Genomic DNA, 24,642 nt, shown 5'->3' with positions numbered 1-24,642 from the left:
CCATATCCTGGAATTGTTAACGAAGATGCTCTTCTATCTCACTGACATAAACCAAAAATCAAACAGAAATAGTAGTTCTTGCTTGGCATTTTTCTTTTGTGACCTGATTTGAGGATGAGCAGCTCATTCCATGGGAGCTGCCAAGCTGCCTTTTGGTGTCTGCAGTTTTGTTACTCAAATTATTGACAAAAGACAAAGTGTTTTCAAGTCTTGGAAAGAACAACCATGTGTCCTCAGCATGTGCACCAGATGCATGAAAAATGAAGGTTTTCAGGAACCTGAGGTTACAGGATATAATTTTCTAATTAGACTATCCAAATAAATGTGTGGATGGATAAAATGGAATGGGGTTATTATGGTTTTGAATATATGACAGTGCTTGTCACTCACATTTCCTTTTTTTTTTCTTGTATTTTGTGATCTCTTCTGTTGCTTCTGATTTTGAGTTGTTCTAGCTGAACTGACTGGTGCCCTGCTCTCTTCACAGGAAGCCTTACATCGGGAACAAATGTTGGAACAGAAGCTGGCAACCCTTCAGCGATTACTTGCTGTCACACAAGAGGCTTCAGATACTAGTTGGCAGGTATCTGCAGGCATCCTTTTCCTTATGGACTGAACTATGCAGTGACATATAAATTTTTAGCTACCAATTTTCAAACAATGGGGGGGCAAAAGCAGGAGAAATAATAAAAACTTTATGGTGGTTCTCTAAAACTGTGGAAAAGATAATGTTTAATAAATTTAGTGATTATGTGCCAGTTTGAAATAACTATTAGTAGTGAATACTCCAACAGAATTCAGGTCTTTAAAGCAGAACTCTACTGGCAGTACATAAAGCACATATTAATACCAAGGTGATGCTTCTTTTCTGCCAGGCTTTAATAGATGAAGACAGGCTGCTATCAAGACTAGAGGTTATGGGAAATCAATTACAGGCTTGTTCAAAGGTAAGTAGTTCACCTAAAGTTAAATGTTAGTAATTCTGAAAGATACCTCTTTTGGAGTGTTTTTTGAAATTAGTTGGTTGTAGGAAAGCAATTGGAACATAAACTTTCTAAAATGAACCTGTGCAGTTTTGATAATCTGAGTAGCTCTGTTCTGTATTTCTTGGAATCTGGATCAGTGGCTATTGTTTTCATTGTCCATGTACTGTCTGATATTCAGAGAAACAAATATGCACTGCCTTGATTGTTGTTTAAGCCACTTATGCCTGCCTTGAATTTTAATTTTTATTTTGTTTCTATTTCCTCTCAACTACCTACGTTATAAGAAATTTTTCTGCAGGTCTCATTTGAGGTATTTTGTGTGGGACCTCGTAGGCCTCCTACACTTGACATTGTCATAACAGTGTCCAATAAAAGCCCCATCATTTTCCTGTAATCAAATCTGACCATTGAGTGTGTGCTGCTATACATACCCTTAAAAAAAAGTGGTTTACACCCAGTTATGTCAAGCATCTTTGATCACTGATTTGTAGACAGCATATTCCCATCTATCAGAAATTGCTACCTACTTTTAATACACCAGGCTTTACCATGGTCTCTATTATATTTAATCATCAAAATACTAATTTACATTCTCTCTTTGAATTGTTTTACATTTCCAGAATCAAACAGAAGACAGTATACGAAAAGAGCTTATAGCATTACAGGAAGACAAACACAACTATGAGACAACAGCCAAAGAGTCCCTGAGGCGGGTCCTTCAGGAGAAAATCGAAGTGGTCAGAAAATTGTCTGAAGTGGAGGTATGGAGGTTTCATTTCCAGTCTTTTGGAAATGCTGAAATAGTTGTTCTAACTGTTGGAAATGCTAAATAGTTCTAAATAGTTGGAAGTTCTAAATAGTTGGAAATGCTGCTACTTAAACCCCTGTTCTGTTACCTAATGTGTGGTATGCCAGAATCTGTTGTACCCTGACACTTGCAGGGTATTAAGTAGTACTGTTTATTTCTCCTGTTGGACAATACTAAAATTGTTAAAACAGTCAGAGAAGCCATTATTGCAGCTCCTCCCTTTTCTGCCAGGTTTCAAAATTCGTGAAGCTGTCTTACAGAAGTTAGTATGTGTGGGAGACAAGTGAGGGGAAAACAACATACATGCTTTAAAAAAATGCTGTAAGACCTTGTTTAAACTGTAAAATTTATGGAAACGTACACTTAACTACTTGTACAAAGTACACTTAAGAATGAGCTTTTATGATTCAAAGTGATGGACACTTTCTTCAAATAAGATTTCTGCCCCTGTAATATCTTTCATCACTATCTTTTTCTTTATTTTCTTTTTCCTTTATCATTATTTGCTATGTTCCCTTAGATCAAGAAGTCTCATAGGACTTAAGTGCACAAAGTCTATTCTCTTCATGGTTTTTAGAGAATGCAATGCTGTAATAAATAACCTTAGGAGATTTTACTTAAATACACCTTCTTATGTTGTAATAGTTCTTGGCAGGTTTGTTAATGACTGGAGTTTATGTTTACTTTTAGCTTTCTTCTCCTCTCTATCCTATCCTAAGAGAAGAATGTGCTGACATTTATTCTACTTGTTCCTCTTTACTTTGACTTATGATGGAGAAATAATAATTTAACTTGAGTAAGAGGTTTGCTTGAGTGCAAACAAGTGCCACATACTTATCTCTCCACACAGAAAAGTCATTGGCTCCTGGTTGAGAGTTTTTCTTTAATGATTATTATATAATGTAGTTTTTAATGCACTTTTGTTTAAAGGTCTTTTGGTTGTGAAGGAGAACTAGGTCAGAGCTTGTTAACTCCCCAAAAAACCCTAAACCCAAAATGAATCCCCCCCAGCAAAGACCAAAAATGAGTTGATGATCAAAGAAACAAACCTTGAGCTGTGAGGAGGCAACTCTCTGCACCGTTTAGTTGTGCTGCTGTCACCGAACTTCAGGAGCATTCCTTGCCTCCTGGAGAGCCAGCTGCCTCTTGAGCAAGGGGACCTTAGTTTAGATGCTTTTCCACATTATGAAGTACAAAAAAAGATTTAGAATGCTTCCTTGGAGCCATTTGGCTGTTATAATGTCTTAAATCATCTTTTGCTGGGTGAAAGGTATGATGAAATCTCTTGATTACGTTGAATTAAAAAATATTATAGAACTTTCACAGTTTATCGTACAAGGGAAGAGAATGGTGGAGAGGGACCACACTTTTCAGTTCTTTATTCACAATTATATAGCCCACTATGGGGTATTTGGTTTGGGGTTTTTTTTCCCACATACATAAACCAATTTGTTTTTCGCATAATCTCTGTTCTTTAAGTAGAGCATTAGAGGTTTGTGTAGATCATGTTTTTGCCAAGACCTGATCTGTTTGTTTAGCCTTAATGACTAGGAACAAAGCAGCTAAACATGATTAGTTACATATACCGTTTGGAAAAAGTAGATAATTTTAGTGTTTGGTAGTTTATTGTGTCTTTTTTATTATTTATTGCACGATAATTCTGTGTTACAGCGGAGTTTAAGTAATACAGAAGATGAATGTACACACCTGAAAGAAATGAATGAGCGGACTCAGGAAGAATTAAGGGAATTAGCTAATAAATACAATGGAGCTGTAAATGAAATTAAGGATCTTTCTGACAAGCTAAAGGTAACGACAGAACTTAATCTGATATATGATGAAACTGTGATGAATGCAACAAATAAATACAATTTCATTTCTAATGTAGTAATCAGAAAAGGTTAAGAAGCTTTTTAAACAACAGGTTAATGATAGAAAGATGCATATCATCTTTTACATATTCTTTTGGTTTGATTTTAATGTACTTGAAGCTGTCATAAGTTAAGTCACTTGCTAAAAAGGTTTCTTTTCTGTTCATTTTGAAAGTTTCCAAATTTTTGAAGCCAAAATATATTTTAAGATAAAATTATGTAAGGTGTAAAACTTCACATTCAGCTGCTTTTGTATAGGCAAATAACTTTCAACTTAAACATCTTACGGGTAATGGAATTGGAAACTAGAATTAGAAATAAATTTGCAATTTGTGTTGCCTCTTTGTGCAGTTCCAAACATAACTAGCCCACCACGTAGTAATAATATGGCTCAACTGCCAGGGGGTGGGAACATGCTGTTAGGTTTGTAATTAAACTGCATGTCTAAGTATATAATTAAAGGTCCTTTATGCTGGAGAACAGAATAAACACTTCATGATAAATCCTGTTCCTCAAGAGTTTCCAATCTAGATAAGTAGAAGCTGTGGAGGAGGAAGGTAGTGGTGCTGTCTGTGGAGAGATGAGATACTTGTTGCATTTGTCTTGGATAAATACTCTTGGGTTCTTGGAGTCCTAATTCAGCATCTCAGACAGAAGATTTTTCTTTCCAAATTAAAAGGTTCAGTTGCTGGTCTTAGAGCAGTTATGAGTTAAAGATGATGCTGAGTATACACAGAAGGGTCAAAACCCGAACTTATTGCTTAGCTTTGAGGGAGAAGAGTCTTTGAAACTTACCGTGAGATCCAGCAAGGAAAAAGATGTGGCTTCAAACAAGCTGGTCTGTGCAGTCAGTGTGCATTCAGTTCAAAAGGGCTCTTGAGTTGTGATTGATTTGAGATGCTGGGAGACTTCAGGTGTTTCTTAGTTCTTGGACCCTGCTACTGTAAAATTTATGTTCCTTGGACAAAAAGTTAGTTAAGGTATTTTGAGATTCTTTCTGTCTTACTATACTTGCAGAGAAATTTATAGAAAAACAATAGATTTTGCGTTTTTTCTGCTTTCTTTATCTGACTAGCAAAGACAGTTACTTAGATCCATTTAGCTATACAAAAATCAAGGAGACATATTCTTTCACGTCTTAAGTTTGATTTGTTTGGGGATTTTTTTCACCTTTTTTGAGCAGGCAGCAGAAGGAAGACAAGAAGAAATCCAGCAGAAAGGACTGGCTGAGAAAAAGGAATTGCAGCTTAAAATAGATGAAATGGAAGAAAGGGAGCAAGAGCTTCAAGCAAAAATAGAAGCTTTGCAGGCCGACAATGACTTCACCAACGAGCGCCTGACAGCTTTGCAAGGTTAGTCACTAGCGGGGGAGAAACTTTGGTTATTTGTTTTTCTTTTAATCTGTGAAATATCTTTCTCTTGGACTTCTGTTTACAGTACGGTTAGAACACCTTCAGGAGAAAACTCTTAAAGAACACAACAGCTTAGGTAGGTGTGATCAAGTTTCTTGTTTCAAGCTGGTTTCCGGATTTTCTGTTCCTTAACTTTTGCTATGACAGTCTCGTGTTCCCGGTGTCTGGCAGAGGAGTTCTGTTTCCCCGTTATCCCAGCAGGGAGTTCTCCCGGGCATGGAGAGGGGACCGGGGTCGGCAGAGGGCGCTGGTGCTGCGGGTGTTCAATGACTGCCCAGGGCCCGATGCCGAGATCGGACTTGGAGGGGTTTTACATCCTTATACATTTTAAAATCCTTTTTTATATATATATATAAAAGGATATATATATGTATATATGTAATAAGCAGTCATTCTTTGGATGTTAGTAACCTTTCATATGTTTGAACAGTCAGGAATGTGGTCTGTAGTGCAGAAAAAGCCATCGCACTTTGCCTGCTTTGTTTGATTAGGTACTTAGAAGGAGGAGGTAGCATGAAAAGCCAGATACATTTCACAATGCTGTATTTATAAAGAAACAAAACCCAAAACAAAATCTTGCTTGGTTCCAAAAATAATACCCTTTCTTGATCCTAGGCATACAAGTTGACGACTTCATACCTAAAATTAATGGGAGCACAGAGAAAGGTAGTGTATCTTAAGGCTACCTTTTGTCTTATGGTTGATGTTTGAAGTTGAACAAATTCAAAATGTTCTTGAAAGTTTTGCTTTGAATAATATTCTCTTTAAAACTTAAATTGAATTTGTCCACTCCACTGACCAGCATTTTTTTGCTTAGACTTTCAATCTGGGTGTTTTTAGAAGGTTCTGTAAAATGTAACAAAACAACTTGGAAGTCGTCTTTTTCTTTTTCTTTTTTTTTTTTTGATGGGCTGTCACTGGAATCAGTAGGAGTTTACTGAGTCATATCAGGCTTGTGACACAAGAAAGTGGGAAACTCACTGACTGCTTTTCCTCATGAATTTATTTTCTCTTGCAACACACAGACAATACACCATTTTTCTAGTAAATTTGGTATGGTAAGTAAAGTCAGCAAAACCTATTTTTTTATAACTGACTTGAAAAATGTGAGTTTATAAAATACATAAATAGTAGAAACTAATTTTTTAATGCTTGGAATTGTCTTTAATTAATTAGGAATTAATTAAAGGAATTAATACAGATTGAACTAAATGACAGGGTTTCTTAAAGACCAATTAGTTAGAGCCAAGTATTTTAGCTCATGTGTCTTAACGTACATTTGAACTTTTCTTGAATGAAGTTATCCAGTAAGAATATGGCCTATAACATATAAAGAGTATTCCAGTTTGATTCCAAATTCACTAAATTGTTTGATTGGCTGATATATATCTGTCCTCCTGTGTCAATTTTTATTTTTTCCTTGACGTAACTTTGTTTTACAGTCTGAGGAATGGTGGTAGTGTTAGTTGAAAGGCTGAGGCACCTATATAGAGAGCTCATAGTTTTAACTAATATTCACAGTGTTGAAGGATTACTGTGTGTATTTTTGAAACACAGTTTTAAAGCTCTCTATGCATATTTGTAAACTAAGAGGTTTTTAACTAGGGAGACCAATAGCAAAATAAAAAGTTTAATCATGACATAACGGTATGGTTGTTATTTGGAGCAGGAGGAAAGGTCTGTTAAACACCCACAGGAGCTGTACCTAAACCTCCTCTTAATGTAAGAGTACTGGTTATCCCTGAGTGCCTCAGGATTTTGATCACTTAGCTGTGGTGCACACAGTGCAAGCAGTTAACATCTGTTCCCAGTTCTCTGGACTGCCATGAGATTTGATTTTTATATGGATTGATCTATCTTGCTGATGCATAATTTTAGGTTGCTAATACTTCTAATGGTTGTGAGACTAGTTAAGAAATAAATCTACCTTTGTTTTTTCATTTTTTTTTTTCAAACTTTCCACCCCACAAAAGTTAACATCTTTACAAAGCAAAACTGAGGAATATAAAGATTGGGATTCTTCATTCTAAAAAAAGATGTTGAAAGTGAGGTTGTTGGAGGTTGTTAGCAAAACAGGCAATACTGTGAAAAACAGTAGCCTAGAACTAATTTGAAACATTTAGTAAAAACTGTTGAGCTCAAATACAGATTATTTTATAGAGAAATAATTTATTACATCATATTAGATATAATTTTTTTAAAGAAACACTTTGTGTTTGGTTTAAAATAGTTTGTAGGAATGTCCTCTTAGTTTCTTTAATACTGATACTTCTTACCAGTTCAGATTTAAAAATTGCTCATTTAAAAATCATGATGTGATTATAACAAGTATCTTTTGTATTACTGATACTTTTTTGTCAAAGTTGAAGAAGCAATCCCTTTTTGACTTACATTGGATTGCATAAGAATCAGTGTCATGGATGGATGACAAAATGGATTCCTCTGTCCTATGAGTAACAGTGGAACTTGTGCTTAAACCTGGAAGTTTTAGGAAGCTGTTTGCCAATTTATTTGTCTTTATTAATACAGACAACATGTAACTGCTCATTCAAGTTGTCTTTCTGTGTTTATACAGTCTATCACCTTTTTTGTCCTGCACATACCATGCTATTTTATTATTCTGTATTTTAGCATAGTCTTCCATCATTCTGCAGTGCCACATTCTTCTGCATCTCTGCCATACTTGGTCCTTCCACATTTCTCTGGCATTTTACAGCTTTCTGCCCTGTGTTCTCTTCATGACAGTCTGTGCCTTTCTGGATCTTCCGGTCCCGTCCCCCTTGTATGACAGATGGGCAGTCATTTGCTCTGCCAGATTTTGGATTTTGTTCTCTAAAAAGCAGCAGGAGACAGTTACTGTTGGTTGGGGTTTTTTGGTTTTGTTTTTTTTGTTTGTTTTTTTTTTGCTGAGTTGTCTTGCATTATTTTAGAAGAGCTAAGAATTTTGAAATTATAATGCAGATTGAGCAACTTTGACAACAAAAGGGAAAAATTGTAGAACCGTGTAAAATCAGTATGTTTTATTTAAGATTCCTTTTGTCTCCCTCAAAACTTCAGATCAAGACCTCAGAGTGTGTGTACAGACACACTCCCTGGCCATGGCAAGAACAAGGGGTTTGCACTGCTTTTTTTGTAGCAGCATTCAAGAGCTCTGTTCAGACTAGAGGAACTAGAAGCTTATGTTATAGCCTTTGCAGAGACTTTTTATAACCAACTGTATTCAGATGATGGTGGTTGGGCGTTCCTTTTCTCTCACTGCACATATGGAAAAGCTGGTGCAGAAGAGAGGAACTTGCTTATACATCAAGCCCCTGATAACAGTTGTGCAGAACTGAGTTGTTTCAAAACAGTTGTGTAGAACTGAGTTGTATTTTTCTCAGTGAGTTGCACCACACCTGGCTTTCATCTTTAAATTTTGTGAGCCATGTATTACATAAGAAAGGTATGAGAAATTTTATACAGTCACTTAGAGGATTGTGTATAAAGGGAAAAAAAGTTTGAATATGGAAAAGAAATACTTTTTAGAATAACTTTGAAGTATAGTAGAGCTCAGTATTGCAGCTGAGCTGCTGGTGTCAGAGCTAGTGATTGAACAGTTTGGTTAGAATGTCCCACATTCTGCAGGTTTATACTAAAAGCAGTGTTTTCAGACTGCTGGACTCTTGGTCAAATGGTTTTTGAGATCCTCCAGGAAGGAAGTGTTGGCAACTTTTCACTTGAAGAGATGCAGGAACATGATGGAGCTGGGAGCTGAACAAAATCACATGGAGCAACTTGAGTAAACTGGAAATTGAGCCCAGTTTTAGGATCTCTACTGTAGAACAGTCCTTTAAAAAATTGTTTCTGTGCAGTGAAACCGTTTAAAAAGTAAAGGAAGATATTCAACAACACTTTTAAAATAAATGTTTTTTATTTCAAGTGGGTATTAGAGATGAAGAATCAACATGAAGACTAATGAAAAACTTAAATACCCTTTTAAAGCTAATAAAAATGCTGAAGAATATAGGTTAAATACACATTTCTTTTGAAAAGGCAATTGAAGTACTTCCTTCTGATCAGTTCAACAGAGTAATCTTATTTCCTAGTATCACTCAGACACCATTTCAATTTCATGTCTTGTCTGCTTGCATATTAACTCAGATTTCAAAAGTTCACTGTGAATACACAATTACAAATATTGTTAATATGCCTTTCAAATTTTTTGTTGCATCAATTTGAAAATGATAAGAAGGTGTAAACTTAAGTGTTTCTTTCTCTACTAGAGCACTTTCTTTCAAAGAGTGGAGGGGACTGCACTTTTATTCATCAGTTCATAGAATGTCAGAGTGAGTACAAGAGTGTTCACATTTGCTTTAAAAACAACAGAAAACCCAGAAAAGGTGGATGAAAACCAGAACTGTCACTGCTATTTAATTTTTCTGTAGAATTGTGGCATTGTGATATCAAGCAGGGTCTGTAGGAGCAGTGAGGGTATCTTTGCTCTTGCAAAGCAATGGTCACATCATCTCTTTGTAGCAGTTAATCCATTATTGTGCCCTGACCAACAAAAGGGTGGTGATGTTGCAACACAGTGTTTAAAACTGAGTGTAATTTTTCACCTGGTACAAGTTAAGTTGAAAGCCTGACTCTGTCAGATTAAACATACATCACAAGCTTGTAGGACAGAGATAAGGCAATGACGCCTTTTCACATATCAATAAAAAGAGAGAAGAGTACTGTTACACTTCAAATAAAACTGGTTTGTAGCATAAAGAATTAATTTTTTATTTAAGAGTTTGTAGAAATCATGTACCTAAAGTTGAGCACAGAGAAGCATTTAGAAGCCGAAACAAGAGAGTATCTTTTTTTCTGACATTATGTCTGTGGGACTCTTCCCTTTTAAATTTCGATGAGGAAGTGAAGCAGACTTGTGTGACTTTACTGCTGGTGATAAGGGTTGCAGTGCTAAAAACTGAATGATGTGATACTGCCAGTGTTTATCTAAGAAAATTAAAACTTTATTTGAAAACTGTTTATTTTTAAAAACGGCTGGTAGCTATCTTATGTCAGGCTGCTGTTTAAAATAATTCTAAATTCTGCAAAGATCACACATGAATCATCTTTATTCAGTACATAAAAATGAAGTTAAATGTTTGAGTAATCTTTATTTTTGTCTAGACTGAACATGAAGAGCACACTGAATGATGTTCAAATACAGATTGGTTGCCTGTTTTCATTGTTTGGATGTTAGCTTAACCTATTTTAGCAGAACTTGGATTAGTATCACTTCTGCAAAATAAATATGACCAATTTTGTAACTGTTGAGAAGGAAAAGTAATTCTCAGTATCAAAAGCTTCTAGGATGTGATTGAATCAGTAATAAGAGTAAAATAAAGTTCCATGTGTTTATCCCCTACCTGTTCTTGAGAGATGGAAAGCTACAGGGTGAAGACACTTTAGGGCCTCCATTGCCTCACTTGGAAAAGAATGAGTATGAGTTCAAAGGGTTCAGGATTTTGCATTTTTTACAACAGTGTAAGCTTTTAATTTCCCATTGAGAGCAAAAAAAAGATTCCAAGTCAGCAATTCATACTTGGGTTGAAAGTTTGCCTTTTCCAAATTCAAATATGTTTAATCAGACCTCACAATATCATGAGGTTAAAAACTGCAAACTGCAGGATCTGTTGTTTTCCTTTTGTATGTAAATGCTACCTTTCAGTCTTACTCCTATTCTTTGCTCTGTGTAGCATAGAGGGTTAGGAACTTCTGGCGAGAAAATTTATAGTTCCAGAGATCTTCAGGAACTTGAATTTTAAGGTATGCAGCAAATACTGAAGTGTAGAATTGGCAATATAAAGAAAGAATATATAGTTCATCATGTGGTACTATGTAGGAGTTTTGCCCCAAGGATTAAGTATAGAGAGAGGAGCAGGTTTATTACTTAAAACACAATAGTACAATAAAAATCCCAGAAACAGGAGTCCCTCATTGAAGCTGTGTTATATAGGACTTACTGTTTTGTAATAGAAGCAGAGGAACTGAAACTATAGGATCTGCAAACCATAAGAGAAATCTAAAAACAAAAGGAGAATTGAGACAACCATCCAGTTGGTCAAGAAGGGAAGGTTCTGAGTTGATGTGCTTGTACTGCGTGGAAAGTGTGAATCTCCATAGCTCTGGGGGGAAAGCACTTAAATGGGGAAAGCACAAGCAGAGAAATGAGGAAAACCCGCTTGAGTAAAGGAATTGGAGTATGGAGGATAGCACAAGAAGAAAACTGAGCTGTTTAAGCAGTCTGGTATTCTATACCAACAGTGGCTGTGGAGGTATAAGGCAGTTGAAAGTGCTCATCAGTTCAGAGCAATTGAAACCTCTTGAAGTACTAAAGCTGGAATATTTTTGATGGGGCAGAAATAACAGGGCACTGAAGTCTTAGTTGCAGTGCAGCTTGAATGCTTGATTTTGGTAGTATTGTTTGTGAAATCCAGCTTTGTAGGTTTTTAAAGGTATTTTTAAATTATTTTGATTTTTTTTTAAGCGCAGTACACTCACAATTTCATTCAGTAACGTGTCCTGATTTGCAACATCTGCACAGTATTATGAGATCTGGCTCTGAATGATCTGGGAAGTCTGTTACTTTCTGATCATTACATCCAGTTCACTTGTTGCTCATTCCATAGCTTTTCTTGTTTCAATAACCACTGGTGAAAATCAGTGATACTGACAGCAAAAGTCATGGTGCTTCTTTTTGATTAGTTCATAATATGAATTATTACCAAAAATGGTGATGATGTATAGACAAAAGTGAGATTTGCCCTGCTAGCTTCCTGTCTTTTGCTCCAGTCTAACCCTTCCTTGTGTCCTTATTTTTTCCCCTTATTTTGTGATTTTTGCGTTTATGATTTGAAATGCAAGTCAATGTTTTTACTTTTTACCAAACTGATGTTTAAGAAGCTGTTATTAGTAGTTTTTGGATGGATTGAATGGTTATTTTTAACTTTTCCATTTGACCTGCATGTGGCAAGTAAAGTTAAAACTCTTTAGTATCACTTTTTTCAGATGATTGGAAATTTGTGTGTTGAGGGTCAAGTTTGCTTTTATTTTGATTTTCAAAACTGGCCTCCTTCGAAGACTATTTTGGTACAAAACCATTAAATGTATTGGGAACATGTTACTTAAGTGGTAATTTTAATGTTAACAGATCTTAGCTATTATATTGCACACAGTGATAGGCAACCCAAATCTAAAAGGGAGTTCTTAATTTGAAAAGATAGGAAATGACTAAAAACCTAAAGGGAAGCTGCCTATGAACTGCATTCATCAGCAAAAAGGAATATGAAAGATGAACTGAAAGCTTAATTTCGCAGCAGATTGTTTCAGTAAAAGCATTTATTTATTATATATATCTCTCTGCTACTTTCTGTGACTTTGTTAAGTAGTAACTGGATAGCATGACAGATAAAATTCTTTTGGGCCAGAAATTAAAGATAGGATCCTCACCCAAATTTATATTTTGATAGCCAAAACTGCATGTCTTGATTCAGGGAAAACATTTAAAAATAAATCACATTTGTGAAGTTTTCTGAAATAGCAATGTGAAAAGATGCAGAGATTTGAAAGAGATGTTTTAAAGAAGACATGTCTGTATCTTTTACTTTCTGATTGTTGTCTGGCTTCTGCCGTTTTTAGTGACTGGCATGGTAGCAGAGTGGAAAATAAGATTCTGTGTAGTTCAGTGATACCAGCATCTAATTTTCTGTGTATTATGTAAATACATGCCAGCACACTGAAATAAACTATTTTTTGTTGGCTTCAAAATACCCTAATGGTAACATTCTTTAAACACAGCGTTCTGTAAGTTAGGAGAGATGTCAGTCCCCAAGTGAAAAGTACTGGCTGTGCTGGGCATGCTGGGCAAGGGACTCTGGTGCTGCTGCTGAAGGTCTTGGCTGAAGAAATAGTGTCAAGGAGAAACCGTGTGTACAAATGGTGAAATCTATAATGGACACTAGAAAACAGCCATGGTGGAAATGAAAAAAAAATAGAGAGAGTTTCTTTTAGCCATGGGAACTGAGTGTAAAGAGCTGCTGCAAAAGTTCCAGTTTGGAAAACATTTGCCTCGAGAAGATTAGTTTTGTTGTTTTGTGCTGTAACTATTCTGGATTTAGCAGTTACCGTATTCAGAGAACTACAAGATCCATCACTTCATAAAGCTAAGTTTTGCTCTGTAAACTGATTATAGAAGCCTATTTTAAGCTGGCAGTCTAGCATAGATGAGATGTTACTCCTTCAGATCAAGCAGTTGATCACTACTTGGATTTTGCATTCAGCTGTTTTCTTCAGATCTATAGGCAGAATTCCCGGCTGTTTTCTTGCTGCCTTCCTCTCCACCACACTTTCAGCCTCAGATGAGTACCTGACTAATCATATATGAAGACTTTTGATTAGATTTATTTTATTTTGAAATGGAAGAGGGCTCCTGATGTCACTCAAACTCCTGACTTGTGGCTGCAGTAACTTGATTCCCTCCACGGTTCCTTCCTCGGTCTGGGGACAGTCATTCTCTCCAGCTCTGAGGAACTTGAGGCTGTCCTGAACTTGGATGATGAGTTATCACCTACAGTTGCTTGAGACCTGAAGCCAATTCTAAAAATCCAGTGTGCTGTTCAGTGTATTTCTGATGCAGTATTAGTAAAATGTTACAGGAATGCCGGACAATATTTGTGGATAAAAGTAGTTGGAGGGAACATCTCTTTTAGATTGGTTTACGTGGCAGTGGGGGAGGAAAGAGGACAGGGCAATCATTTGGCCATGCAAACCCTTCTTCAAATCTCAGGGTTGTTTGTTTTTTTTTTTGTCTGAAAGCTTGTCTACTATCTAGGGTTGAAAAAAGTGCCTCCTCACAAATCCTGTCCTGCATCTGTCCTTGGATTGTCATGGTTACAGCAGCATGCCATCAGAGGAGTACAGGGACAGGCTAATCTTCAGAGCTGCTTGAAGCTGGAGATGCTGACTAAAGCTCACTATTTTGTTTATTTTTTTTTAAATTAAAATTTGGAAAAGGATTTACTGTCATCCAGCTTCCTGAAATCTGAACTCTCCTATATGTGCTGTTCATCCAGTCTTCTCCATGTCTCAGTTACCTGTTAACAGCACATGGAGTAAGCAGCAAACTCAGTTCCCTGCCTGGTCATCAGGGATCTGGCAGGGAAAGCACAGAGGGAAGACAGAAGCAGCTTCAAGCCTGATGTCTCAGGGGGTGTTAACAGCTTTCAACAGGATCTAAATAGAAAGATCTACTGCATAGAAATTGAGAATGTGATCTGCAAGATGTGACCCTCGATAATTTTGTATGTTGGCGTTTCTAGTTGCTTCTTAAGTAATTTGCAATAATGAAATCTCATCTGAAAAAAGAAATTAAGTAATGATACAATAGTTCTTTTAGTGTCTTTGATTAATTCAAACCTGTTCTTCCCTTGGTCCTCCTGTTTGCCTTCATGTCCTAGCTGGAGTTAGGATGAAGTTAGCAATATAATCTCAAATTGAACTTTTTAGGTTTTTGTGCACCTGACATACACAAATAGGGTTTCCAAAAGTAGACTTTATATAAAAACTCAATTTTTGTGAACTTGAATGTGATGCATTCCTAGTTTTTGAAAGTTTATGCAGCTCTCTTGAAAGATTTAATCTAGGAAAGGCTGTTTCTGTGTACCTTTCACAGGCAGTGTTAAAGCAGTTGTGATGTGAACGGGGGGGGCCTTCTCTATTGCTGTTTTACTGTGCTGTATTTCTAGATTTCTGCTGTGTTGGGTGGACACCTATTTCAGGGAACCAGCTCTTAGAATTCTTTTTTTGATAACTAGAACCTGAGAAACGTATTCATATTTTATTACTTTTGGTTTAGGTATTTAAAAAGTACATAAAATTAATTTTCCTCAATTCTCATTAGTGAACTGAGGGATTATGTAAGTTAATAAGGAGAAGTAATTATGCACTGTATCACAAAGTTCCGGTAGGCTTGTGTGCTCTGTTCCGTTATTCTGTGCCAGAATCAAGTTTTTGTTCAAGCCTGAGTAGGAAGTAATATTATCAGCTTTTAATTTGGTCATGGAATGTGCTCTACGTAGATGTGTACAGGGAAAAGCTTGTTAAATTTGAGCTTGGAAAGTAACACTTATTTTGTTTGGCAGACAAGATCATAGATGAAGGACATCTAACCAAAGTGGAAGAAACAAAGCTTTTGAAAGGTTAGACTTCTGGATTGTTTCACTGTTTTTGAAGCATGCTTTTTATGTCACTCAGTGCATGTTCTGTGTTAAGCTAGCAGTTTGAGTTTTGATTAAATACACATTTGAGAAGAAATTCAATAAAAGGGAGGTAAATTCTTTGCTGAACTCTGCTCCAAATACTATTGCAGAGTAAAAAGATTTAATGGAAACGATTTTGGAAGATTGAGTGCATGAAATGCTGATCTCAGTATTGACTGAGTTCTGACCTTAATATGCATTTTTAAAAAAATTAAAATACAATAATCTTTGTAAATTGAATTCAAGCTTTAATGTTTACATAAATTTCAAACAGGATCTTGGTTTTGTTACAGGGCTAAATAGAAATAATGTTTGGTCTCATTTTAAGTTTTAAATAAAATTGTATTTTAATTTGACTATTTTCTAACTTAGACCCTCATAACTGTAAAATAAGCATTAACCTCCTAAATGTGCCTTTTCCAAGTAAAACATATCTGTGCATCTCTAACTCTCTTCTTTAATGTATAAAGCAAGTTAAATTAAAGGAGCTAATTAGAAAAGACTTATCTTGTCAAGGAACAGTCATCCTGATCTTGCACTGCCAGTCAGGAATGCTACAAAGTGTGGAGGTCAATATTTCCCATGTGTCCAATAACATGAGATTGTTTGGACTTGTAGGCTGGCTCCTCTTTTGTAGCATTTTATTGGTGTCTAGACATACTAACTCATTTCTTTACCCTCTGTCCTTCTGCAAAGCATTGTTTTGTTGAATAAGTGTGAGCATGTTAGAAGTTCCAGTATTCTAGAGACATTTTAATTTCTTATCTTCCTTTAGTGCATGGAATTGCACCTTTAACTTCTTTCTGTATGTGAGCAAGCTATAGAAAGGGTGCCATATTTGGCAAAGAATGCATACAATAACTGTAATGTAACACTTGCATGCCACTTATTGCAAAGCTGGGAGCTATTTTTAGTGGGTAATATATTCTAACTCATCAAGTAAGTATGATGTCAACACATTTTAATATACTTCATCACTTTTGCTATATTTATTCAGCTCAGTTTTATTATGGGAAATAGGAACAACTGCTGTGAAGTAACATAGTACAGGAAGGTGTTTTGTGCTTATGACTCTGGTTCCAGAATAGGAAGGAGGTTTCTAAATCATTTCTCTTTTTGACTACTGCTGTTTCACATGTAGATGCATCTTTCCTCTGGTGCCTGATCTTTTGTGCCTTGTTCCAGAGGGAGGAGGGCGGGAGGGAGGCAGAAGCCGGTGTACCCGAGGGTGGGTGGGAGGGAGTTATGAGGGGGAGGGGGGGGGAGAGCATTAATTCCGTGGTTGGAGCTCGCATAGTTCCTCCCATTTCGCACAGAGCAGGAAAGCTGTGTTTCCATGGATGCCCAGATATGGTAAAGTTAGTTGGATACAGATCTTGTTCAGCTTAGTGCTTCTGGATCGACCGCTCATATGACTGACATGGGTGAGGCTTTTAGGTTATCCTTTGCTTAATATTTTAAAAAGGGTGTATTACTTTTAGTAATTATTTAGTAATTATTAGTGACAATGCTGTGAGCTTGGTTCTGTGTGATACATGTAAAATGCTTGATTTGTAGCATCTTTAGGTATTAGTTAAAAACCTTATTCCTAAAAATAGGGAAGTATCCTTTTATATTTGGGGGTGGTTATTTGCTAAAACAACAAATTTTTAACTACTCCAATCATTATGAACTCTGAAGGCTGTTGAAGTCATGGGAGTTGTTTGGAATAGCTGCCAGGTCTGAACCCCTAATGTGCTTTAACTGTACAGGTGTTTTCCCCTTCCTCCTTTCCAGTTATTTTGTTTGCATTAACATGAGAAGAGTCTGGCTCTTCATCAGCTGCTTTGTTTGTACTTGCTGCCTTCTGTTTCGTGTACAAGGGGATGTTATTCTGGCACACAGAGATAGAGAATTTTTCATGTTAGATGAAGAAAACTTTTTTTTTCCTGTTAACCTATCTGTGTTTTGTCATCTTGCTGATTTTCCCATGTAGGTGCATTGGTTGTCTTCAGTTTCAACTTAACTTCTTTCATTTGAGGGGAATTTAGTTCTGTTCTCTTGTTATTTGAAAAAACTTTCTCATGTCTCCTTTGTTTTTTATTTATTTTCATATACTAACTCTGTTGGTATAACACACTTGATTTATTTCTTGATGTCCTTCTTTCTTCCTGTGTCCTGGTACTTCTTTGTTGCATGTACATTATCTAAATGTGATGAAATTATTTGTGTTCACCATGCTTTTCTGCATGTATGAATGGAAGTAAAGTCTGTGTACTGGGAATGTTGCACTGACCTCTTTTAATATGTATCTCTGCCTGGAACTTGAGACTCAGAGGAAACTTCTTCTAATCTACAAGTGGGGGGCAATGCTGTCAAACCAAGGCTCTGAACAGTCAGCCTAGAAAGATTTCATTATGTGTAACCTCACCTGCATGTTGGTTCCTCACTGAGAGACCTTCTGGGTTAGCCCACACCAGAGATGGTGTGTCATTCTTTAATGGACCCATCAGAACTGAACCAGAATTGTCATTTAAGAAAAATTTTGAGTCAGGGATGGTTCTGTGTGGGAAAAGGATGCACTGGTATGATTAAGTCCCCTCATCTTTTGAAAATGTCTCCTTGAAAACCTAGAACTGGGAAAGTAAAATAAGGAACAGCAAACAAACCCAAAAATAACTGTGGCTTCACTAAGTTGCATGTAATAATGTGGTGAATTATGTGTGAGCAGATACTTCATGAAGGTATTTTTTTAGTGGAAAGGACATACATTGCTTTCTCTTAATACAGTTTGAACTGAAAATTCTTTCTAGAAATTCCTGTATTATTTTATATCTCTGTGGTTCTTTAATGGTTCACGCCACAGTTCTTTTTAACAGTACAGTATGTACAAGACTTGTTGCTATTATTTTATTTGTCCTAAATACTGAAGCACAGTTTTATTCTTAACAGCACTTTCTTTCTGACTTGCTACAGTATCTGCATTGTTTTAGTTTCCTTCTCTTATTTGTTCTCTGGTTGAATCAGCTTTTGCACAGTTCCAGCTGGCAGGAACACAGCGTTAACCCACGTTCAAGCTGTGCACGAGGCAGTTGCATCCCCTATTAGAGGCGAGGGTGGATTAATGATCCAGGGATGTGGAATCCATTTTAGCTCAGACTTGCAAAGAAATTAGCTACCACCAGGTTTTTAACTGTTTCTTGAACTGGGTCGTTTTCTGTTGACCTTTAGCTGTACTTGGGTGTACAGGAGAAATTATGAACAAAGCATTTACTGACTGTAGTTGCTTTTCCTTGTCTCTTGCAGAGAATCAAGCACGAGTCAAAGAATCCAACGATTTGTCGGACACTCTCAGCCCAAGCAAGGAAAAAAGCAGCGACGACACTACAGGTGAGAGTTTAACTGAGGTTTCTGTAACATATAATTAGTTTGAATTAAATCACTTAATTAATCATGAGTATCTTCTTACAAGAGTGAGGTGTATTATGCAGAGTCAGATACAGGCTTAAAGCAGTATTGTCTATTCTGCAGCTTCATAATTAACTCTTGTAAACTGAGAAGAACATAAAAGCTTCTCTCCATGTTGAGAATGAAACCTGTCTGCAGTCTGCCTGCTCTCTGAAAGGTTGGGGTTTGTTGTTTGTTTTGTTTTTTTTAGATGCTCAAATGGATGACCAAGATCTAAATGAACCTATTGCTAAAGTAGCTCTTCTAAAAGGTAAACAAACTTATTTTGGAAACTTTAGGTGCATAATCTGTATATGTCATCTTTTTATCTACCTGTTTTTTATCAAAAGTGCATTGAAGTAGAGTGCTGAAATTCAAAGGTTTTAATCATGTAGTATGGAAGAGTTAAATTTAAGTATCAATAATGACTCCTTTGGGTGATATGATATAAAAGCACACTTCTGAGTGTTAGTATAGAAGTAATCTGTGTATAAAGGTAGTCTCTGCACTCACCAACACTGTTTTAGGAATTTACATGTCGTGACTTCAAGTAGAGTTGAGAATTAGTCAGCATGCACTTAAGTTAGGGCTGATAGCTGTGGGGAGGAGGGATTCTTCCATCACTGATATGCTTTAAGCATTGTCTAATTTTACTTGCATAGCTTCCATCACTGTCAGAAATGCTGCTGTTAGTTTGTAGCTGACGGGTTAACCAAAACAAGACTTTAGTTTTTCTTTTTGACACAATCAAGAATTGAATTTCCTATTGTAGCTGTATTTAGAATGATTGCTGAGCTGTAGCTTTGAGCTTTATAGCTATAAAATTAAATTTTTTTACTGTTCTTTGCACTAAGGGCTTGTGATTAAAACTTAATTAACGAGGTAAATTTACATATTCATGAGCTGGAAAATGTGGCATATTAGTTAGTTGTTACATTTAGCCTACTTCTGAAAATTAATTCTATGCTTTTTGTGCAGGTAGATATTTGATAAGATTTGTAAAATTATGCTCGTGTTGTGATCACAAGTAAAAAGAATGTCACAGTTCTTTGTGATTCGGAAAGACAGGAAACCATAACAGAACTTGGGAGACCTGTAAAAGAGCTTTTTTCTGCAGTTGTTTACACTCCCTAATTTTACAACAGAAAGGCTTCCAAATATTGCACAAATTACTTTTGCTTTTGGCAGCGATATAAAATGGAGTTTGATATTTCCCAGTAGGCATCAGTTCAGCAAAGCAGTTTAGAAAGGACTGTTTGAGATACTGAGTGTGTTCCATTTGGGGTTTGCTCTAATACTTGCAATTAATAACAAGTATATTCAGTCACTTCCTATGCTAGAAGGTAGAATTTGATAATGTTGTTTGTAGTGATTGACAGTCTTATTTTCAGTTATAAATTTGAGGTTGGCAGCAACTTCTATTTGAAAAAAAAATTCAGTTGAAAAGCATGAAGTTCATTAAGTATCAGAACTTTAAGTCCAGAATGGGAGACATATTAAGGAATTGGTTTTCTGTAAGCATTGGCACATGCACTGAATTCACAGCTGGAACAACCCTTCATGTGTAAACTGTATGGTAGAGAGGCTGAATTCAGCTCATGTCAAAGTTCTATTTTAATTCCAATTGGTTTAGTTTTAAGATGGCCAACTGAAGACCAGTCCCAACTGGCTCGTTGTCTTAGTTATCTTCTGCAAACAAATTAAAGGGAGTTTGTGGACCCCTTAGGCTGAAACCCCATGGATTCCTGAATTCTCCTTTTATGCAAGACAAGTGTTAAGTTCTGCCAGAAAGGTTCCTTGAACAGCCCAAGACCAGGATCAGGCAGCTGTGACCCTGCTACTTCCTGCATTGCAACAGTCCCGTGTCACAGCAAGGGCAGGTGTAGTTACACTTGCTCTGTCCAGGCTGTGCTAAACTGGCAAGGAGGGTTAGTTGAACACTTAGAGGACTAAAATCAAGTTTTCTATAGTAATATAGAAGCAGTCTTTTGCTAATGTAGATGTTTTCATAGCTTCATCTGTCTTTATTCAGTTGAAGATTTAAACCATAACTGTTACTGAATTTTTAAGTGAACAAGTAGAAAAATACCTATTTGCATAGAGAGCTTTGCTGTTGAATTAACTAAAATAATTGGAATAACTCGTTCCCTCTTTAAGCTATTTATGGACATTCCTATTTTGCTCTCATGAAACCATTACAAAATATCTGTACAATGAATCATTTGCCCTTTTAATTTTTATGAAGAGCCTATAAACCCCCACAGTGTTGAGGTTTCTTTCAGAGAGCTACTTCATGTGCCTGACTTTGCCCTAAAAAGGATCTTATTTGCCACAGAAAGGCTTTCAAGTGGCCTTGTCGTGCTGTCATATAATTAAGGAAGAGTGAGAACATTTCTGATCTGGCAGCTGTTTGGGACGTGGAAACAGCTGCTGGAAAAGGCAGCGGTCTTGTTGGAATTTACAAAACAATGGAACAAGAAAATTATGAGACTTCTAATTGCTCTAGTTTCATCCAAACATCTTCTATCAAAAATTTTGAGTGCATTCAGGATTAGTTTCAACTTTCTACAAGTCAGAATCAGGCAAAGAGGGGAAGGGGGAAAACTGTCACAGATTAGTTGGTTTTTCTTCTCCCCTTTCCCCTCTCCCCGCGAGGTAAATGACTTTAAGAGCCATTCATAACAGTTCCCTGGACACTTCTCTTTAAACAGGCTGTTTGTGACTACTTATTGCAAAGTTAAAGACAGGTAAACGTTAAACAGATGGAAAGAAGCAATAAATGTCATTGGAAGGTTGCTGGTCTTGTTCCTGTCAATGCCCCTGTGTTTTCATAGTAACTATAAGACTGATCCATGGAGTCTTAGTAGAAAGTGTTTTCAGTTGAAGGTTTGCTGAATAGTGGTAGTTTACCTCAGAAATTTTGAAAATCATCAGTGGTCTGTTGATGCAGAAAGTTTGGGAACTGTTGTTTTGTGTTACAGTAGCCAGGTACTTTACTTTAAATATATGATAGTTTCCTTCATGTGGATCTTACAAAACTAAAGAAAACTCAGGGTTTTAGTTGTTTGTGTGATTTCACTGGAGTACCCCAAGTATTGTCTTCTGAATAACCTGAGAAATCCTGCAAAATTCTGGAAGTGAACTACTGTCAGACTTGGAGAAATACCAGCCTGCTAATAAAGTTGCTTCCACAGGCCAGGCACATACAGATAGGGGATCAATTAAGACCACAGCCTACGTGTGGTTCTGTGTTATCTCTGTTATCAAAACAGAAGTGTAAAGGCAAACAGAAACAGAGCTTGGTTAATATCTTCATGTTTGTAAATACTAAATTTTTAGTATTGACATAAATGAATGAGGGTTTTCAAACTGTTGTATTTGACCTTTTTTTTTTTTAATTTAATTTCTTTCTGGCACCTTGTTGTAACTAATGATAACTTCTTTAACCTTCTCTGAGAATGGTCAGTCCAAAGCTGAACACTTCTGAAAATTGCTCAAATACTTTTTTGTTGCAGTCTTTTACACTGATTCTCAAAATAGGTTTTTATGGTGTGAATTTGCTTCTTAAGGGAACTAATTCTAAGCATGATGACATTTAGTAGTTTTGTTATTTATAAATAGAGCAATCCTACTCACTTAACAATTATTTTTCAAAACTAAAATTACCTTTTGATTTAGAAGCATGTCAGGCACATGAAAATTCCCCTTTTGGGTTGGAGTAGGAAAGAGTTTTTACCTTGATTGTTCCTTTGCTCAGATGATAATGTTGTCCCTTAAACTGAGCCTCTTGTCTCCTTTGAAGCAGTACTGTCTTTTATGATGTGTGCTTTCAATGACTAGAAAATCCTGTCCACCAGCAAGTTCATTTAGGGTGTCTTTTATTGGATTTAGGACACTGCTTCTTTATCAGGAGGGATTGGAGCATAATTTGTCAGCTTCCTCATCCATTTCTTCTGAAAAGTCTCATTAAGGAGTGTTGGAAGTCTAATTGCCCCATGTCTTTATCCATGAAAAGCTAAGAACAAAACATGTTCAGTAAAAAGAAACTTGGATTTGGAAATAATAAACTATAAACCAAGGTATTTGGATGAAATATGGGGTCCTCTCTGTTCTTTCTGCTCTCATAATTTTGTTCTGAAAAAGTCTAAAAGCACACTTGTGTCCTCAGCTCTACTCAATCCCACCAATTCATTACTGTGAGAACAGAAAAAAACAGCCCCTTATTTAGAGGGATGCAGTATGAATACTTAAGCATGATTTGACAAACAATTGTTTTAATTAAGAGAACAAGAAAAAATGTATAGTTCCTTTATTGGTAGCATATATAGTCAAATGTCAATGTCAAAAGTATAATGACAAACTAAACTATAGCTTCTTTTTATTTTTTTTCTTATTAGTGAAGGGTCCAGACAATGAAAGTAATATTTTATTCAAAGCCTTTATCTTAGATCCATATGGTCTCTAGTTGCAGATGTTTATTAACCAGGTAGCTGTGTAACTCCTGTACCTTTTTTTTCCCTCCCTCTCCCATGAGATGCAGCTGGACTTCTTTCACTAATTACCTTTCTTTCCCTTTCTCACCAAACAAGCTTTGTATCAAGTTTTAGCCCTCTACCTAAAAAGTTTATTAATGCTATTTGAGCCTATTGAAAGATCAGTTTCTGCACAGACACTGCTTAGGGAAAATCTAGTGAATGAGGGTTTCCTGGATGCAGTTCCTGGCATTGCAAATGCCTGCAGGCTGGAGTGTTTCTGCATCTAGTTTCTAGTGTGTGTCCCTTAGAGGGCACTGCTATTGGTTACAAGTAACTTATTTTTCCTCTTTTAAATTCCTCCAGAACTTCAGCTATAAAAGTATTTACTTTGTCTGTGACTGCAAGTCATGTCTTATAAACGCAAGAGGCATTTAATGTGCATTTTAGCTAATACAAAACTTATGGGAAGAGCAAATGTTTTTATTTAAATAACATGCATAGATATCTGATCATAATAAAGATATACCTAATTAAGACAGTGAAAATAAATGTAAAGGCAGAATTTATTTTAGTATTCACTAAGAACGAAATAAGGAGGCTGGACTTCTCTTTTTCTTAACTTTGTTTTAGAAAACTTCCCTAATTTTTTCCTTTCCTCATTGGTCCCCAGAGGGAGGGTGGCAGTAGCAAACCCTGTAAGAGCAGCTCTTTGCCTGATCCCTGCAGCTGATGGGCATTAGCAGCCTCAGCAGGAGGCTGGGCTGGGGGTGTTTGGGAAAGGGGGAATGCAGGGTCATTGCTCAGGGACAGGCTTAGAGTGGCTTCCTTCAAAAGGAGACAAGTTGTAAACATGTGCTTGTTGTCCCTCGGTTTTGTCAGTCCAGAAATCCTTGCCAAGCTATCCAGTGTTTTCAAAAACTCTCTAGTTCTTGTTTGTTACTTTTTGTTTTATACTGCATGTTATATGTAATGAATGTGTTAAAGTTCGCATATGTTTTATTCCTTTTCTAAGTATATTAATATTTTGGCTAATATTTACCTAATCCAGTTTTGAGTTTACTTTAACTAACTTTGGAAGATTTGAGTAAAAAGTTGCCAGTCACCACGTGGCAGTGCAAATTAAACTGTTGTTCAAATTTATGATTTAAAGAAAATGTTCTTTTATCAGATGAATTGCAGGGTGCACAATCAGAGACTGAGGCTAAGCAAGAAATTCAGCAACTGCACAAGGAGCTGATTGAAGCCCAAGAGCTAGCTAGGACAAGTAAACAAAAATGCTTTGAACTTCAAGGTGAGACCCAGATCAACTTGGTTGCGTAGGGTATTCATTAAAATTGTATTTATCAGGTAGTCTTAAATGGGGGTCCAGTTTTGCTGA

At 36.4% G+C, this 24,642-nt stretch overlaps 1 protein-coding gene across 33 annotated transcripts in view; it reads left to right on the top strand.

Moving 5' to 3' along the window:
* The window catches only part of SLMAP (sarcolemma associated protein), an 86,797-nt gene that overhangs the window by 42,870 nt on the left and 19,285 nt on the right, over positions 1 to 24,642 (top strand). For 7 of the 33 annotated variants that reach the window (XM_017832392.1, XM_017832395.1, XM_017832393.1 and 4 more), the window contains exons 6-17: positions 488 to 583; positions 876 to 947; positions 1,607 to 1,747; positions 3,466 to 3,603; positions 4,849 to 5,017; positions 5,103 to 5,153; positions 5,693 to 5,743; positions 9,340 to 9,402; positions 15,247 to 15,303; positions 18,649 to 18,732; positions 19,001 to 19,060; positions 24,433 to 24,555. In XM_017832392.1, coding sequence (XP_017687881.1) covers positions 488 to 583; positions 876 to 947; positions 1,607 to 1,747; positions 3,466 to 3,603; positions 4,849 to 5,017; positions 5,103 to 5,153; positions 5,693 to 5,743; positions 9,340 to 9,402; positions 15,247 to 15,303; positions 18,649 to 18,732; positions 19,001 to 19,060; positions 24,433 to 24,555 — 1,105 coding nt within the window. Of the gene's footprint in view, positions 1 to 487; positions 584 to 875; positions 948 to 1,606; positions 1,748 to 3,465; positions 3,604 to 4,848; positions 5,018 to 5,102; positions 5,154 to 5,692; positions 5,744 to 9,339; positions 9,403 to 15,246; positions 15,304 to 16,497; positions 16,521 to 16,619; positions 16,788 to 18,425; positions 18,528 to 18,648; positions 18,733 to 19,000; positions 19,061 to 24,432; positions 24,556 to 24,642 lie in introns of those variants that run through there. The other 26 variants (XM_017832402.1, XM_017832403.1, XM_017832401.1 and 23 more) reach the window with 20 other exon arrangements.

Source organism: Lepidothrix coronata, unplaced genomic scaffold (assembly GCF_001604755.1).
Source record: "Lepidothrix coronata isolate B3197 unplaced genomic scaffold, Lepidothrix_coronata-1.0 Scaffold202, whole genome shotgun sequence".
Lineage (NCBI taxonomy): Eukaryota > Metazoa > Chordata > Aves > Passeriformes > Pipridae > Lepidothrix > Lepidothrix coronata.
The sequence above is the reverse complement of the archived record's forward strand: the minus strand, read 5'-3'. Positions and strand labels throughout refer to the sequence as shown.